Source organism: Artemia franciscana, chromosome 16 (genome assembly GCF_032884065.1).
Source record: "Artemia franciscana chromosome 16, ASM3288406v1, whole genome shotgun sequence".
NCBI lineage: Eukaryota > Metazoa > Arthropoda > Branchiopoda > Anostraca > Artemiidae > Artemia > Artemia franciscana.
The window spans coordinates 14,844,683-14,863,050 of NC_088878.1; the positions used below are offsets into that span (position 1 = coordinate 14,844,683).

Consider the following 18,368-nt stretch of genomic DNA (forward strand, 5'->3'; position numbering starts at 1 on the left):
TTTTAGTCCCTTCGTGGAGCCGCTCGAAAAGGTTGCAGTACTTCGCTGGTAGCCCCGTTGTTTTCAGTATGAGCCGAGTGATTGCCGGTCAACAGAACCGAAAGCAGCCTTGAAATCCACAAAGGCAACATATACTTTTTGTTGAAATTCTCGAATCTTTTCTATCACCTGTCGCATTGCGAAAATTTGCTCCACGTTTGACCTTCCTGGCATGAGGCCAGCCTGTTGGATTCTTCATTAGCTTCTGAGGAGAGTGGTACAGTGGTCCAGGAGGGTCTTAACGAAGAGCTTCCCGGGCACAGAGAGGACTGTGATGCCACGATAGTTGGAGCAGATTCTGCGACTGCCTTTCCGTTTCCGGAGAGGCAGAATGATGCCCGCTCGCCAGTCTCTTGGAATCCATTCTGCACGAAATACTATGGAAAACAGTACTTGGAGCCAGAGAAGGGTCGCTGCCCCACCATATTTCAGCAGTTCTGCAGGGATACCACAGACTCCTGGGGCTCGGTTGTTATTCATCCGTTTCAGAGATTTCAAGATTTCTGTAGAGGTGAAAGGGCGGTGAACACTTGCACATGGGGCCTCAGGGGTGTTGGATGCAACTTGAAGAATGTCAGGGTCGGACTGGCTAACACAGTCCAGGGTTAAAAGTGAAGAGAAGTGATCCTTCCAGGCGGACAGTTGAGCGCTCTCGTCAGTGATAATGTTTCCATCATTAGATATGATAGGGCCTAGGGAGGATGGCCTTCCATCAGTAAGATTCCGAATGTGTTTGTTTAGAGCTCATGTGTCACCCTTTCTGGCGGCGTCCTCGAGATCAGCTGCCTTTTTATCGGTGAACAGCTTTCTGTCTCTGTGGAGGAATTTATTTCTTACACCGTTTAGACGTCTGTAGGTAACCATGATCTTCGCTAGGCGTGCTTTACAACGCTGTTCAATAATACCTAGAGTTTCCTACGATATCCAGGACTTTTTTCTGGGCTTCAGACGACCGATAGTACTTTTGGCCGAAAGCAATACGCCGTCCTTGAATAGTTGCCATGCTTCTTCAGATCCCGAAACTTGACCAAGACAGTCGAAACGGTTAGAGATGGAGACAGCACAGACCTGGCGCCTGTTGGAGTTTGCGAGATTATTCAAGTCTAATTTGGGAGGACGGTGGTCACTTTTCTGGGCATTTAGGCGTAGTCTAAGGTTAGAGACGACGAGCTTGTGGTCGGTGTTTCCCAATTCTGCACTTCTGTAAGTTCGGCAATTAGTTACAGAGGAACACCAGCGTCGGGACACGATTATATAGTATAACATCATTTTTGTTCGTCCGTCATTGCTATACCAGGTATATTTGTGAACTTCTTTCCTTTGGAAAAGGGTGTTGGTGATGACGAGATCGTGCATGTTGCACAGCTGAAGGAGCCTTAGCCCATTGTCGCTCAAGCAGTCGGGTGTTACAGGTCCTAGAACATTGTTCCAAACACCGTCTGTATCTCTGACAGTGCCGTTGAAGTCGCCAAGAAGGGTTAAAACATCATGAGGGGATACTTTTGCTAGGATGCTAGACAGCTGGGCGTAAAAACGATCTTTCGTCTCATCTGAGGCTTGGTTTTTTGGGGCGTAGCAGACAATGATGGTCCATTTTCCATGTTTGTGCTGGATTTGCGCTGTTAGTATCCTGTCTGATATTTGCTCGTAAGAAAGGAGGCACCTCCTGGTCCGAGAGTCTAGCACAAGTGCGACTCCATTAGTTTTGGTTCCCTGATCAACGGACCAGAATAGGTGATAGCCTTCACTAATGTCTTCAGAGTCGTTTCCTATAAGGCGAGCTTCAGTTACGCCTGCTACAGCCACACCAAAACGCTTGAGTTCTAGCGCAAGCATTGTTTTTGCTCCAGGGAAGTTAAGGGTCAGAACGCTCCAGGTGGCCAGGTGAAGACCACCTTGGTCAATAAGGTTCAAACGATGGTAAAATTTCGGTCCAGGGACATGCTGAGGTCTTGAAGGGTAAAAAGAAGATCGATCATCCGAGGCAATAACATCACTATTCGTTGCAATTAGGTTCGGGTGGAGGGTCGCAAGCCCAACCGACCCTAGGCCCGGGACCTGATTAACTAGAGGAGTCTAACTATTGAATGTCCCTGGGGTGGGCTCAATCCACCTTGTGAGGTCAAGGCCACCCTTTACGTGGAGCGTTTAGTTAGGGGATTCCCCCATATCCAGTGGCATGTGGTCAGCAGACCAAGGTCTGCTTCATTCCGGACGAGCTCCACCCACCGCCACCACTGTGGGTGAAATAATAAAAGGCTGGGTATCGATCGTTGCTCAAAAACTAAGATACAAAAGACTGCTTTGAAAAGCTTCAAAACATTATTTTCATTCTCCTGTGGAATTATTAGACTATCAAATGTGATTTTCGACTCTGATAATGACAATATGATAACCACATATGGAATTCTATTAAATGGACCTACGATTTAGCAAGTTGAATGTCTGCAAACAGATACCTAACAACGGCTCCTGAGACTAGAGTATTTTTGACTAAAGAACAATTTCCCAATCTGGTGATACCTTCTTTTCAAGAAAACGGCAAGGGCCAGTACTAATGAAGAGCAAACTAGCCATTAACAAACAAAATAGTCCAATACTAATTGAATTATTCTCGCATAATACAACCATTCTGAAAGCCAATCAAATGTTTGCCAAAGCGCATGAATCGGTCTCACTGCTATTCATACTTAGGTATCCTTTCCGTAAGAGGATTCATATGTTGACTGTCTAGTTTAGCTTGCTCAAGTATGTAAGTCGTCTGAAACTATAAGATGCCGCAAAATAAAGGTTGACATCATTTCTTGGACTCTTGTCTAGCTAGGATGTTGCTAAATGTCAACCTAAATATTTCTTTTTCTGTTTCTCCCAAAATTACTTATCCTGATTGCTCCTTATACAATGCTCTCGGGAACTAAATGAAATTGAATTATTTTCTTCTTTTAACTCAAGTTACATTTTAGAATATGTTTATATTTTGATAAGATAAAAACAACATCTTTCACCTCCGTAAATTGCCGTCGGTAGTTTCATATCACACATCCATCCAGTGAAGACCCAGTTCCCCAAGTTACTACCCAAGGTTTTACCTTATTTTTCTAGTATATCAATGGCATAAAACACAACCTAGAAAATCCTCCCTAGCCCTTTACTGATAGCATAGCACCCTGCGTAGCCGTCTCAAAGAATTAATAACCTCTAAGCACTTCCCTGCTTCTCCTCTTCACGTAGACCTTCGGGAAATTAAGAAATGGCCTAGCTCATTGGTTTTCAATTCAAAGGAGTAAAATAAAGGAGTTTTTTTTATCTGCTGATCAGAAGTTCACTCCATGATCCAAACAAAGAAGTTTTTTTTATTTTCTTATCAAAAATTCGCTCCGTAATCCTATTTTTATGCTCAGAGATGAAGCCGATAAGAGAGATAATAAACTTTGTTTTCTAATGATATATTTGTCAGCTGGTCTTTCCTGGAATAATCCACTACACTTGGATCCAAACCTCCTAAACTTTTAATTTTTCGCTCCAAAAGTCTTCTTTTCTTCCGTTAGATCATCCCTCTATATAAGCTCTGTTGTCACATGAGGCTGCTTTATTTATTCTTGGCTTCTAAAACTTATCAGGTGCAACTTCAGAGGATCCAGAATAGGTTTAATAGGGCAGACCATAGCACCACCAATGATCAAGTACTACTTTAAAGGCGAGGTTTGATTTGACGTCAATAAATATCTATGCAAGTGCAACTACTCACCTTTTTCTGAGGATGTCCTTCTTCCTATGTGACACGTCAAGGTGACAAAAGAGGCACAGGAACCCACAGACCCACAGCTCACTCTGATACCCCAAAAGAAAAAGCTTCTAGGAGAGAGTACTTGAAAAAGACATTTAATAGGCACTCCATATTTGCCTAAAACAGTCTTTTTAAGAAAAATATTCCATCAAACCCTTCTACTCAGACCCTCAATCAATTCTACATGTAATTGGATTATAGTGGGTAAATAGCTAGCGGCTTGCTGGGTATCCAAAGTGTACCAAGTGCCACGAAATGTAATATGTGTACCAAGTGCGATGAAATATGGATATGCTTGCAAGTTGTACAATTTTCAGTTGCATTGCCTCGTAATACCATTTTCTATTAAAGACAACACGTTACAGATCTTGCAAAAATTGGTTAAGATCGGTGAATAGTATTCTTACTGACCAGTTAGAAACTATTTTACAAAGATACGCACTTTAAAACACATGCCCTTTCAATTACACTGAGAAGTCACAATAATTCTAAAGAAGAATCAAAAAGCCGTTTGTGATGTATTTTAGCCTCCCATGTGTTATAACGTTTTGTTCTTGAAAAAGAAATGTCTCTCTTTGATTTTTTTATTTCTCGCCACGCCATTGGAAGATGTACTAAAAGAGGACTAAAAACTATCATTTGTAGTATTGGCATAGACAAAAAACCAATATTATGGTCATTGACGCAACAAAAAATCAACCGCAAACGTACATATTAACTTTTTTGCTCAATTTAATACTAAATATTTTGGAAGAAGAGCTATGCAAGCAAGCTTAATATGTTAAGTTTTAATCATGGCTTACTATACATAAATATATAAAATCGTGGTCAAATGGTATATCTGAAATATTCCTAAAAATAATCTATTATGGCTATAGGAGCCCTCTTGTGAATTCCCAACAAGAAACAACATTTACAATTTGCTCTTAAAAAAAGCGAAAACTTTAGATACACTTTAGTTTTCGGAAAGAAAACAACTATAGTTGAATAAAAAATTGAATTAATTAGATGTCAAATCCCTGTGTCAGCTACGCCCTTGAAAAAAAAAATGGCGTACAAAATCTTTTTTTTTACTGGTTTTTAAAACTCAAGTCGTTTTTTTCTGTATTTTATTCTGTTTTAATGTAAATTGAAAGGCCGTGTAGTCTAGGATATTATTAACTCAAGCTGATTAAAAATTTACAAAAAAAACACGACTAAACTAATTACATTTTCAATTGAATTTATTAGCTACAAACTTGAAAAAGGAACATTGCTAAAAAAATATATATAAAAATTTACCTTGATAGTCAGCGAACAGTGCACCATTGGCAAGACCACCAGGACTAAGGCCCCAGAATCTATCACGTCTTTCAGCCTCAGTTCGGGAAGGAAGTGAACTTAAAATGTAATACTGGGCACCTATTACAGCTTTTGCCTGAAAAAAAACATTAATTCACTTCAAAACAGGTACTTAGCGAATTGGCTGTATTTTCATATTATGCCATTATCGAAATTGCAATTTTGTTCAGATATACCATATTGGTGCAAGATTTTCAGAAGATACTGACTATACAAGGAGTCTAAAGCCTTTTTACTCAAATCCATGACGACTATATAAAGTTCATTGTCATTTTAGCTTTCTTCCGGGAGCATTTATAAAGCAAATATACTCAGTAAAAGCCGCAGAGGCATACGCTATTTATTGAACCTTTCGACTATTCTGAGAAAAATTGAAAGCAATAGCTAAAATTGAGAAGAAGTTGCTGGATTTATTTTTATAATTTGGTTAATTTCTTAACCTCATACTAAGGAGCTCAAAACAAGAAATTCCTATTCTTCCAAAACTTCGTTATTATTACGAGTACATATCAAAATATCAATAAAATAAAAAGACACATTTTTTTTTAGTTATTTTACATCATGTAATTTTTACAATTGACTTTCTTTAAGTTATCACTGCTGAGCTGAGGTGACTTTTGACTTGAAACTTCCAAGACCCGTCTGTGATTTTTTTTTTTTTCATATTGTAAAGGATTGACAAAGATAGAGAAAAAATTGTTCAAGTTTATTTCACAGGTTTGAAAATAAAAAATTTGATTTCCTCCATTGTTATTTCTGGGCATTGTTATGTTAATCCTTTCTAATGGAAAGAATTGTATCCTGAGTTATTCAATTGTTTCTCCCGAAATCCTACTTATTCAACAGTTAATTTCCTTTCGAAGTTCTAAGTAGCAATTCAAAGTTAAATAAAAAGACTTACAGGGCATAAATACAAACGATCTCGCCTTTGATGGGGGGGGGAAGGTATTTTATTATGGTTTTGAGTACTTCAGTGTTTATTTAAGTGTCCCTATATGTTTCTTTGGGCTACATTTTGAGCATATTTTTATTTGTACTTTTCCTTACCAACAAAATTATTATAAATAAAAGAAAAGGGAAAAAATTACAACTTTACGACCAAAATTACAGTTTCTCTAGTTTCCAGGTGCACTTTCAATGCACAAAATGCCAATACAAATACTGTAGGCTATTTATATGGGCTTTCTAAACTATTTCGGTTTAAGGAGGCACTAGAAGTGTCCTTTTCGATCGTTTTGCTAGAAAATCCATTGCGTTTACCTACGTTTGCTTCAACTTTTTTCTCGCTGAAAATTAAACCAATTGTGTACATTTCCCCTTAGTTTTCACGTGCTCTTTCAATGCACACAATGCCAATACAAATAGCGTAGGCTATTTATACAGGTTTTCTAAACTGTTACGGTTCGAGGAGGCATTAGAAGTGTCCTTTTCAATTATTTTGCTAGACAATCCACTGCCTTTGCCTGCGTTTGTTTTGACCTTCTTCTCGCTGAAAATTAAACCAATTACGTAAATTTCCCCCTAGTTTTCAGGTGCTCTTTCAAAACACACAATGCCAATACGAATGGTGTAGCCTATTTATGTGGGTGTTCTAAACTATTACGGTTCAAGGAGGTACAAGAAGTGTCCTTTCAATCGTTTTGCTAGTAAATTCACTGCGTTTACCTGCGCTTGCTTAAACCTATTTCTTGCTGAAAATTAAATCAATTACGTACATTCCCCCCTAGTTTTCAGATGCTCTTTCAATATACACAATGCCAATACAAACAGTGTAGGCTATTATACGGGTTTTCTAAACTGTTACGGTTCAAGGAGGCACTAGGAGTGCCCTTTTCAATATTTTTGCTATAAAATCCACTGCATTTGCCTGCGTTTGCTTTAACCTTTTCCCGCTGAAAATTAAATGAATTAGGTGCAATACATTTTCCCTAGTTTTTAGGCGCACTTTCAATGCACACAATACCAATACAAATGCTGCAGGCTATTTACACGGGCTTTTTGGATTGCTACGGTTAAAAGAGGCACTAGAGGCCTCCTTTTTAATTGTTTTTCTTGGAAGAATCATGCACCAGCGCTTCAAAATTATTAAGGTACGATATTTTATTTCTTCTGTCGGATTAATGTTCCGTCATAAATTCTATAGAATGTGTGTAGGTTATGGCCTGGAGAATTATTGTCACAGCATAAATTCTCTATGCATCTTGGAAGTCAAATTAAATACTGTAAAAGAGTTTAGACCAATCAATCGAGGAAGGCTAGTATAGAGATCTGGGACATATGTCTTAAAGTAAGATGACTATTTGAAGGAACTTGAAATAGCTCTAACAATGTAGTTTAAAATATGGTAAAATATAAAATACGATAAATAACCAAGCCAAACCCAAAAGTTTTGAGCCAAAACAAGCAAAAATTAACAAAAGTAGGGTTGACAACCCACATGCCTTCTCAAGAACAGAACATATTTTACACTTTACTAAAAAAAAAAAGAAAAAAAAGACCACAGATTGTCAGTTTAATGTACATGTACTGATATTGCTTCATTAAGGCTTTAATAATTTTTTATTTATTTAAGTAAAAAAATAAAACCTTTCAAATGTATTTTGTCTTCAGTAAAGAATAAAATATGTTCTGATCTTGAGAAGGAAAGGGGGTTATTAGCCCTACTCATGTTAATTTTAGCCCGTTTTGAGTTTGACTCAGCTATTTATTGTAATTTCTGTTTGTTTTGAGTTTCATTTACTGTTTGATAATGGTTTGTGGCAGTTCTACGCTTGGAAGATTATTTGATTTTTATTTCTGCTCGTTTTTGGCTTAACGGAGCTCTTTACTTTTCTTTGAAAAACTTACTCTGTGGAAAAGTTTTTTGATTCTATTCTGTTCGTTTTTTATTGCACAAAGTCTTTTTCAAGGAAAAAAAAAGTATTTATGTATTTTCTGTTTTCACAGGCAGCTTAATAGCATTGCCTAAGTAAAAAGCGATGTGGGCAAAATGTGTTATTTATTTATTTTTTTTTCTTTTAGACCAGGGTGCTTCGTACTGAAGGAGTTGTCGTAGAAACTTCGAAGATTGTTCATTTGACTGGAAATTGGAAGGGCTTGAGCCTTTTTTAATAGTCCAAAGTGATTAGAGAGCAACTAACACTCCTTCCACGCCCACCATTTCCCTAAACACATCCAATCAAAATTTTGAGATAGACATTTTGTCCAACGTAGTTCAAAGGTCCGGAAATTATGTCTTTGAGAATGACACCCCCAGAGCCCTCAGGGCAAGGGTTTTAAGTTATGGCCTGGGGGCATATAAGGTTTATGTAGAAAGTATGATCTTATAAAATTCGGAAGGGACTCAATGTATTGCTAATCAGAAGTTTTAGTGAGCTTTTTGAGATTCAGGGTGATGGGAGGGTGGATACCCCCCTGCAACTCGTATGTTCCCAAAATACATCTGATAAAAATTTTGAATTGGCAATTGATTGTCGTAGAAACTTTGAAAATGGCTAATTCGATTGGAAATTGAAAGGGCTAGTGCCCTTCTTAATAATCGAAAGTGACTGGAGGGCAATCAAAATTTTGAGACAGCCATTTTTTTTTCAACATAGTTGAAAGGTCTGTAAAGTATGTCTTTGAGGATGAAATCGCCCCTCAGACTCCTCAGGGCAGGGATTGTAAGTTATGCCCTGGGGGAATATAAGGTATATATAGAAAGGGTAATCGTATAAACTTCGGAGGGGGCTCATTTGAATGATAATCTGCCGTTCTAGTGCTCTTTTTAAGATTCAGAGTGATCAGAGGATGGATATTCCTCCCCCCACACACACAGACCTCGTATTTTCCCGAATTGTATCTGACAGAAATTCTTAGATAGCCATTTGTTGTCGTAGAAACTTTGAAAAGAGCTCGTTCGATGTGAAACTGAAAGGGCTAGTGCCCTTTTCAATAGTCAAAAGCTATTGAAGGGCAACTAACCCCTCCTCGTTAATCACCATTTTCCCAAACACATAGCCATTTTGTTGAACGCAATTAAAAGGTCCAGAAATTATGTATTATAGGATGACAAACCACACACAGCCCTCAGGGCAAGAATTATAAGTTATGCCCTGGGGGCTTATAAGGTATCATAGGCAGCACAATAGCACTGCCTAAGTAAAAAGCGATATGGGAACAACGTATTATTATTATTATTATTTTTTTTTTTGGTTTTAGACCAGGGTACTTAGTATCGAAGGAGTTATTGCAGAAACTTCGAAAAGGGCTCATTCCATTAGAAATTGAAAAGGATAGTGCCTTTTTTAATAGTAAAAAGTAATTGGAGGGCAAGTAACACCCCCCCCGCCGACCATTTCTCCTAACATATCAAATCGAAATTTTGAGATAGCCATTTTGGTTAACGTAGTAACAATGGAAGTAGAGATAATAGTATCATTAATAGTAGTATGAGTAGAAAGAGTAGCACTAGGATACAAATATTTACTTTTGGTTAGTTAAAAATCCCCAACAACAATCCCTGTTACTTTAAACTTCACACACCAGATTGTTCTTAAGATATTGCTGATACGCCCATTTGACAACCCGTCTACAGACGGCGAGTTGTCAATCAATTCATGTTCCTGTTCAAAATTCCTTTAAAATTTTATCTTCATACCCTTAGACATAGCTGTAATAGCAGTCACAGTAGTATTATTAATTTTACTAGTAGTAGTATTAATAGTAATAACGGTAGTACTAGTAGCAGCATTGGTATTAGCATATTGCCTTTGGTCACTAGAACATCCCTCTCATCAATTCTTGGAAGTTCCAACTTAATACAATTAGCCATTGCTAGTACATTGCTGATATGTCCTTCTAATAACCTGTATACACATATACCTATTAAAATTTTCATCTCAGTGCTCTTTGCCTTACAAATAGTTGCAATAGAAGTAGTAGTGGTAGTAGTGAATGTTGCAGTGATAATAGCATTAGCAGTAGTATGCACATATTACCCTTTGGTCAGATGATCTTCCCCTTTAAGCGTTCTCTGAAAGCTCCAACTTAATACACAAATCAATTCTTGAGATGCACTCTTTTGAAAATGTGGATGCACTTAGCGTCTTTTTATTTAGTTTAAATTCCTCATCAATATTGTAAATGAAGTAGCGTGGTAGTAATAATGGTGGTATTTGTAGTAATATTAGTAGCATGGAAATATTGTTTTTTTGACAATATCCCTAAGTTCCTAAGTTCCAAGCTCGTATACTCAGTCATTCCTTACTTGCGCCCTTTTGACAATGCGTATACACATTACGTGTTTTGATTCAGTTCAACACTCCCCTCAAGATTCTCTTAAAGGTTCCCCTCAATCCCCTTCGTCTTCTTGGAAAATGAATTTCAAATATGCATACGTTTTCAATAATATATTATAAGTAAACAATGAACGAACTGTCTAAATTACATCCCTTGCTTTGAGGACTTTGGGAAAGTTGGCAGTTCCAAAAGACATAATTACTCGACCTTTCAACAATATTGAACAAAAAAGTCTCTAAGAATTTCGATCGGGTGTGTTTTGGAGAATGATAGGATTGTTGGGGGGAGACTGATTGCCCTTCATTTACTTTTGACTCTCAAAAAGCTCGCTAAAACTTCCAACTTCCAATCAATTAGTCCCATACGATCCAAAGTTTGTGCGGCCACCCGTTCCATAAAAACCTTACATGTACCGGGACATAACTTAGAATCCTTGCCCCTGGGCTCTGAGGGCTCGTGTCCATCCTGAAGACATTGTTATATGGTCTTTGGTTTATTGATTACATAGCAGCTATTTCACAATTTCGAACGAACACGTTTTGTGAAAAGAGGCTGTCAAAGTGTTTGACTCTTAAAAGTGAACTAGAACTATACATTTACAATCAAATAAGCCTCCTCTAAAGGTCACACAACCACTCCTTCCATAACCCCGGGTAATGGAAGGAGTTCAACCTCATATATCCCCGGGGCATAACTTATAACCCTCACCCCCAGGCTCTGGGGGTTGGCTCTTTCGACTATTTTTGAACAACTGGCAATCTTAAAATTTCTTCGAATACATTTGAGGAAAATACAACGTGGGGGGGTAGATGCCTCCTGATCATTTTGACTCTTAAAAGGGCATTAGAACTTCTGATTTCTAATCCAGTGAGCCCATCCCGATGTTTATATGATCACCCTTTTCACTAAAACACTATATGCCCTCGGGACATATCTTACAACCCTTTTCCTTAGGCCTGTGGGGTGGAGCGGCTGTTGTTATCTTCAAAGACATAATTTCTGGACCTTTCAACAACGATGAATAAGATGACTATCTCAAAATTTTGATTGGATGCGTTTGGAGAAATGTGGGGTGTGTGGGAGGGGCTGGTTGTCCTCCAATGACTTTCGACAATTAAAAAGGGCGCTTGCCCTTTCGATTTCTAATCGAATGAAACTTTTTCAAAGTATCTGCAACAACTCCTCCCGTATGAAATGCCCTGGTCTAAAAGCAAAAGAAAAACAAAAAAAAAACTTTTGCCCACGTCGCTTTTTACTTCGGCATTGTTATTGCGCTGCGTATGATCTGTCTTGATGCTAGACTGCAGATAATGTAATAAACACACAATCATACTCAGAAACAGAAAATGATGGGAAAGTACCAGTTCAAGGTTATTTCCTTGGATTTCAATCCTTCCAGACATCCAAATTCTAGCCCATTCAGAAACATGATCATCGAAAAGCCTTTCATCTTCTCCATTATCCAACATTTCCAACACTATAAATAATATGAAATGTCATTTACATGGAAGGAAAAAAAAACTAGATACAAAGAGAAGAGTGAAAATTACATATTAAAAGTTACGAAAAGTTGTTACCCTATTTAAAAGCATTAGTCAATGTAATAAATATTTTCTTAAAGTTCAATTGCTATCAAAGTTATTTATCTTTTTAAAATTTTCCTGATGTCTTGCAACTTTAGGTCGTAGCAGCATATTTAAAATCATTTTTTAAATGATGGAAAGCGATGGAAAGCATGCTGGAAAGCAAGCTTTCAAGTGGGCAAACATGGAAAATATTGCTCTAATTTAAAATGACAACATCAAAAATAATGAAAATATTTTTACTTGTGAATTACAAATCGAATTTTACACAGAAACTGCTCATGTACCCCAGACACCATAATTTTACAGTTAACTTAGTTTTTGAATTAAACAATCCTCCCTGCAAAAGAAGGTAAAATACTCAGAAGAAACACATTCTGTGATTAATACATTTTCTTATTGTGTTAGTAGCAAAATTTACATAAGAATTTAATACAAAACTAACAGTCATTTGATAAAGCAATCCACAAAAAAACTGAAACCTTTGATGACAAATGAAAGTTGAAATGAAAAAAAGCTATGGTCGTAGTAAACAATATTAAATACTTGTATAATATTCCACGGATGTAAAATATATGTTACTGAATTACGCCTATATTATAACATGTTATATTAAATAGTTTTGATTACAACTTGGTCCTTAAATTTTTTCGGTAATAAGGTCCAGATCAAATAAACAAAAAAAGACGTTGTGTTCTTTTTATTTGTGGTTTATCATAAAAAGAAAGAAAGATTAAATAACAAGTTTTAAAAACACAACATATCATGTGAAAATATTGACTTAGCTTCGGTATGCTTGGTTTGACTGATTTGATATACTGATTGAAATGTGTCTATTTTTGACAAATATCCAACCTTATCTACCAAGACTGCTTTCCCTTTAGGTGCATTATTATCTGCAATCAATCAAATTTGGACATTCTAGACCCTTTCTCAAATATTACTTCAGAGGAAAAAGTATGAGACTAGAAAATTCTTTGATCCTCATCTGTAGAAAGGAGAGAATGAAATTATAAGGAACTATAGCAAATTCATAGGACCAAAGCAATACAATCAATGTTAATTTTATGTCTTCATTAAATAAAAAACAAGTTATTCACGAATAAAACTAAAGAGTGACATTAAAACTTGAAACAAACATTAATTATTCCGTATATGATGGGAACCACCCTCTCCTCAATCCTTTGCTCTTTACGCTAGATTTTACAGTTTGTGACAAAGGTCAAAGAGCTAACGGTTGAGGATGGACTAGCCTCCTCATATACGGAATAATTTACTTTCGTTATGATTTTCAATGTGTCGCCTTTTACTTTCAGTTGAAGAAAATGTATTTTTTTAACAAACGTGGCAAAGTTTGCCCTAAATTTGAGGAGGCAACTGTCCCCTTAATCAAGACTTTGAATAAAATAATAACTTTTGCACGGTAAAGCACAGAACACCCCATTTAGTGCAATTTCTGTTCAAAATAAAGTATAATTATTTAAAATGAAAAAATAAGTTCCGCAATATGTGGGGAGCTTTTGCCCTTCAGGTCTCATATACAAGGTTTTATGATAAATAGTCTTTGATTTATTTAGGGTTAAAGGCAGGGGGTAATTTGGCTACAACTCCCCTGACACTTCAAACTTTCTTGAATTTCTGGGCCCTTCCTAATCAAATTCCCAAGCATTTTTTCTTCTTCCTGTCTTCCCAGGTAAAGAAAACCATGTATGGCTTACAGTTTAATTTTTTTTATGACATACCCTCTGGTAACACAAAAAACATCAAAGTAAATTTAATTTTAAGTAGATTATATATTTTCTTTCTAGGCCAGACACTATCACATTAAATGACATGGTAGTTCATTTTCAGAAAAATACACACACTCAGAGAACTGTGTTCATATCTTCGTTTTCATTACCCTACTTTATGTATCATTATTTCTGAAACAAATATGGGACTAACTCTCATTTATTGCTTCACTTATATCAGCCTTTCGATCGAATCAAGCAAATTTCAATTCAATTCATCAACTTTTTTTCATTTTATTAAATACCTAAGAAACTGAGTCAGAATTCATAACAGAAGAGGGCCTGTGTAAGCCATAACAAAGGAAAAACATAGATTAATTTTTAAGCCTATGAGAAAACAAAAGTAGCTTTTATACTGCAAATATTCATTGGTTATCAAAGGAGGAAGATTACTTACCCTGGAGAAATTGGTTCCGGGAGCCTTCAAAATCACCTTCCTCATTTCCATCCAAACACATGACTAGAGTTTTTGTACCAAGGAATTCGATATTATCAGGTAACTAAAAAAAAAGAAAAAAAAAGCAGTTTAATACATCAACGTGCAAAATCTCTAATAAATTATTTTAATTTGAAAACTGTCTCTTTTCCGAAAAACTTTAATAAAGCAACAATAAAGATTCACTATGCTTTAGTTTCACCAAACACACTTACTCGCTGATAATATTCATTTTACTGTCTTTATTTTGTTTACTTGTTGAACAAATAAATGGCCTAGAACTGCCCTAAAAGGGCTGAAACTAAATAGATTTCACTATATTCATGAGCTAAGTTTTCATTTTCGCCTCTGGTGAAATATTTTAGCTGTTGCTGAAGGGTCGTAGTAAAAAATACATTATTTGATTCTACAATCCCTACCGGCGATGGTGATATCCCATTCATGGCCCTTCAGCCAAGAAGTGCAATGGGAGGCTGGGGGCCAGCCATCTTGTACTTTCACAACTCTTCCTGTCTACCTCAACTAGATTTCTTCAGGTATGATTTCGAGCTGTATCGACTCTGGTCGAGCTTACAGAGTCACGCAACTGATCTCGCTCCAATCCAAATCATCAACAGCACCAGGGCTCGACTCCCCATCCTCACAGACATCATTGTTATAAGCTTTTACTCAGGGGCAGGGAATGAACAGGGAGGGGACCTCGAGGCCTCTCCACCCCAATTCAATTTTTTAAACTTCTGGGCACTTCTTATTCATATTATAAAATATAACCTCGCTCCGACTCGCAGAATACACACTTTTAATTAAAGTAAGAAAGGTGTATTACTTTCGAAAGATAATTTTAAGGAATTGACACGTATGTTCTAACCCCTGAACACTCTACTTAATGAATAACGAAAGTGCGTCCTTCTGTTAAACATCTAGCTTGACCGAAAGAACACAACTTCCGATGCTCTTTCTACAGAGCTGTTTTCATCTGGCAAGTAAATCAATAGAGATCACAGTAGGATTTCAATCTATAATCAAGTATGTAATTGATCTATCCTAGTTCCAATAGACGCCAATAGAACTTTCTTGATGAGCTTATTATGTCAACAATATCTCTATCTGGCTTATTTTCATTGGTTTTCAGACTATCTAATTTGTTATCTAAATAGAGGTAAACTTTCCCATTTAGGAAATTAATCAAGAGGACTACATTGAGCCAAAACCTTTTTTATAAAAATGGGAAGAATAGGAAAAAGTGGTGAGACTTAGAAATACAGCTCTTTAATAATTAGAGGTTGCTCTTCTTTTTGAACGCTGCAAAAGAAAATACTATTTATCTCCTTTTTGTGACAGAAAAAAAATCCAAGATTTGTTGGCATTTTCGGTATTATTTTTTAAGAATGAATACGGTCAATTTGAATTCTAAAAAATTGTGATATTCAATGGCCCAGCAGTTAAAGTCATATTTGGCATTCATCTTTATTTATTAGGAAATGTCTTTGCCATTATATAATGTCAAGAACCAATCCAATGCTTGGAGAGCGATACCAAAGACCAATGAAATATTTTTCATCGTTTTTTTTTTTTTGGTAAAGCATGGAAAAAAATTAGAAGTGAAATCCCTCAAACAAGCTTCTGAATTGCTCACTCAAGTGATGAGAGAATAGGCCTCAAGTGAATCACTTATCTTATACAGAGGAAGATTACACCTCGAGCTGGACGCAAGCAAGATTTCTTAATGAGCTTAATGTACATTTTGTACCACTTGAATTGCGTTGTAATATACCAGTTCACATTTTTACTTTAAATCGATTAAAATCAAAACCATTTTTTGATTTGTTTTTATTCCTAAATTCGTGGCACCAGATATAACGTAATATATAATTTGGTACTGTTCGTTTATCGAGGTTTAAGATGAACCTTCTTTTTAAAGAGTCAACAGCGAAACTTCTTGTGACAACGTCATAAAGTGCAACGTTAAATGATCTCTGATCTCGACGTACCGATCTCAAGATTTTGGAACGAGCTGGGCTCCTTTTTATTTGTCTTGTTTGTTGGATAATAGAAAACAGTGCGAGAAAACTCAAGAGAAGGAGGTAGATTTATGTGCATGTAGAAAATAGCCATCGACGCTACATCAAACATCTCACTAACAGACTGGACAGAGATGTGGAAAACGACTGACCCTCCTCATTCTCCATACCAATGAATTCAAAGCTCCCTCTTTACGCCCTCTCAGAAAGTTCCCATTTCTTTCAAATCTTTCTTTATGACATCCTCCCACCCCTGACGAAGAAAACTTGCTTTCCGTTTAGCCCTAGGCGATTGGCCGAAAAGGACTATCTTTGGCAATCTGTCATCCTTCTTCCACAGAGCATGCCCTAGCCATCTCAACCTTTCTTTCATTATAGCCCTAGAAAGTAGGATTGGACCACATTTTTCATCCAACCTAATGTTTGAAATACGGTCAGTCAGCCTGGTACCTGACCTGGGTATTTCTCTAGTAGATCTTCATCCACTTTTCGGAGCACCCATGCTTCCGAGCCATGTTTGACCACTCTCATTGCTGTACATTCCAATATTTTAAGGTTGGCTTGTAGACTTATCTTCCTATTCTTTCAAACTTTTTAACTCTGAAAAATACCCTGAGCCTTATTCCTACTTATTCCTTACTAATTCCTAGCCTAAGCGGTTTAGTCTTTAAACCTATTCTAACACCCCGAACTCGCAAAACCTCTAAAAGTTCGTTCATTTTGCTCACACGTTCATCTAGGATGCTCATCAAGATATCTAAGCCCAAGAGAGTTTTTCCTTCTCATTCGATTCCGTGGTCTGCCATTGCCTTTCCTGTGCTCCTTAAGACAAAGTCCATGAAAATGATCCATATAAAGGGGGATAGATCACAACCCTGCTTAACTTCTAGTCATTGACTTCAAGTATCGCAAAGTCTTCGCAATGTAGGAGACGAGGGTAACAATCCTATATGAGCCCACGCTTATCTGGGTTAGATGCAGGACTGACATGGGCAGATTTTTATGAGTACAAAGTAGGACCCGGCCGATATATTAGCCGGTTGATATTATCTGATATCGGCAAAAAAAACATTGGATATCAGCCGATTTCTTTTTTTTTATGTGCAACTTATCCAGAAGATGACGCCTAATTTTCTCAGGTAAATTTTTCTTGTCCAGTCCTTGGGGGTGGAGCCACTAGCTAAGTCTGACCATAGTGGAGAGAGCAGCAGAGGTGGGTCAGATGAAGTCAAAGTAAATTTGTTCTCACGCTTGTCAATACACACCAGATACAGCAATGTTTGAAATGTATGGTGATTTCAAAAACGTACAAATTTCTACCTAATGAATGTTGACTTGCGTGGGTAAGAGATCCAGGATTCAGTCAATTAAGACCATAATAGCCAGTCAGAAGTACCGCTAAGAGGGGGGGTGTCGTAAGGTGGGTAGGAGGAATGCCAAGGTATTGGTGCCGTATGCCGAATCCTTAGAAAATTTACTTATTTACTTTGTAACTTTAGCTTGTGTGTTCGCATTTTTCAGCATACTGGACGATTTTGTCAGCACATTTTCTAAATACCTCATACAAACTTAGAAGAAATAGCTGCACCCCTGTATCCAAGCAAAGGAGACTAGGCACAGCAAGTTTGATTGATTTTCTGTTTGATAACATGCTTGCAACTTCAACATGTGAGGAAGAAAAGTCAGCAGATAATATTGATCACCAATTGTAGAGGTACGAGTAAGGCTGTTTGACAGGAAAAAAGCTATCTGTTAGAGTGGTAGTAAAATAACAGCCGTCGTTTCAAGAGACTGGCACAACTTGCTCAGTATCTCTCAGTATCTCAGTATCTAAAGTACCCCTGCTGTCCACCCTCTTCTGTCCCAAGCAAAAGAGTTTGCAGCACAGTTGGGAAAATTTGTGATGGCAAACGAAGGTCTCTGAAAGGGGAAAATGCAGAAAAGTCGTGCTTCCTGCATTACAACTTGCCCCAGTTGCACTGGATTGATTAAGCACTGTCCAGACTAGAACTTATTTATTATATCTTTAATAAATAAATCTTTATTGGATTATTTGGAATCCACCTTGAATTATTGAGGCTGTTCTTAGAT

General features: G+C 37.1%; 1 protein-coding gene across 1 annotated transcript in view; it reads right to left on the reverse strand.

Annotated features, from left to right (window-relative positions):
* Window positions 1-18,368, reverse strand: part of LOC136037113 (protein-glucosylgalactosylhydroxylysine glucosidase-like) — a 122,063-nt gene that overhangs the window by 50,131 nt on the left and 53,564 nt on the right. Inside the window, exons 5-7 of the mRNA XM_065719584.1 lie at window positions 14,218-14,320; window positions 11,809-11,924; window positions 5,108-5,243 (exon numbers count right to left, since the gene is read on the reverse strand). Of these exons, the coding sequence (XP_065575656.1) occupies window positions 5,108-5,243; window positions 11,809-11,924; window positions 14,218-14,320 (355 nt within the window). The remainder of the gene's footprint in view (window positions 1-5,107; window positions 5,244-11,808; window positions 11,925-14,217; window positions 14,321-18,368) is intronic.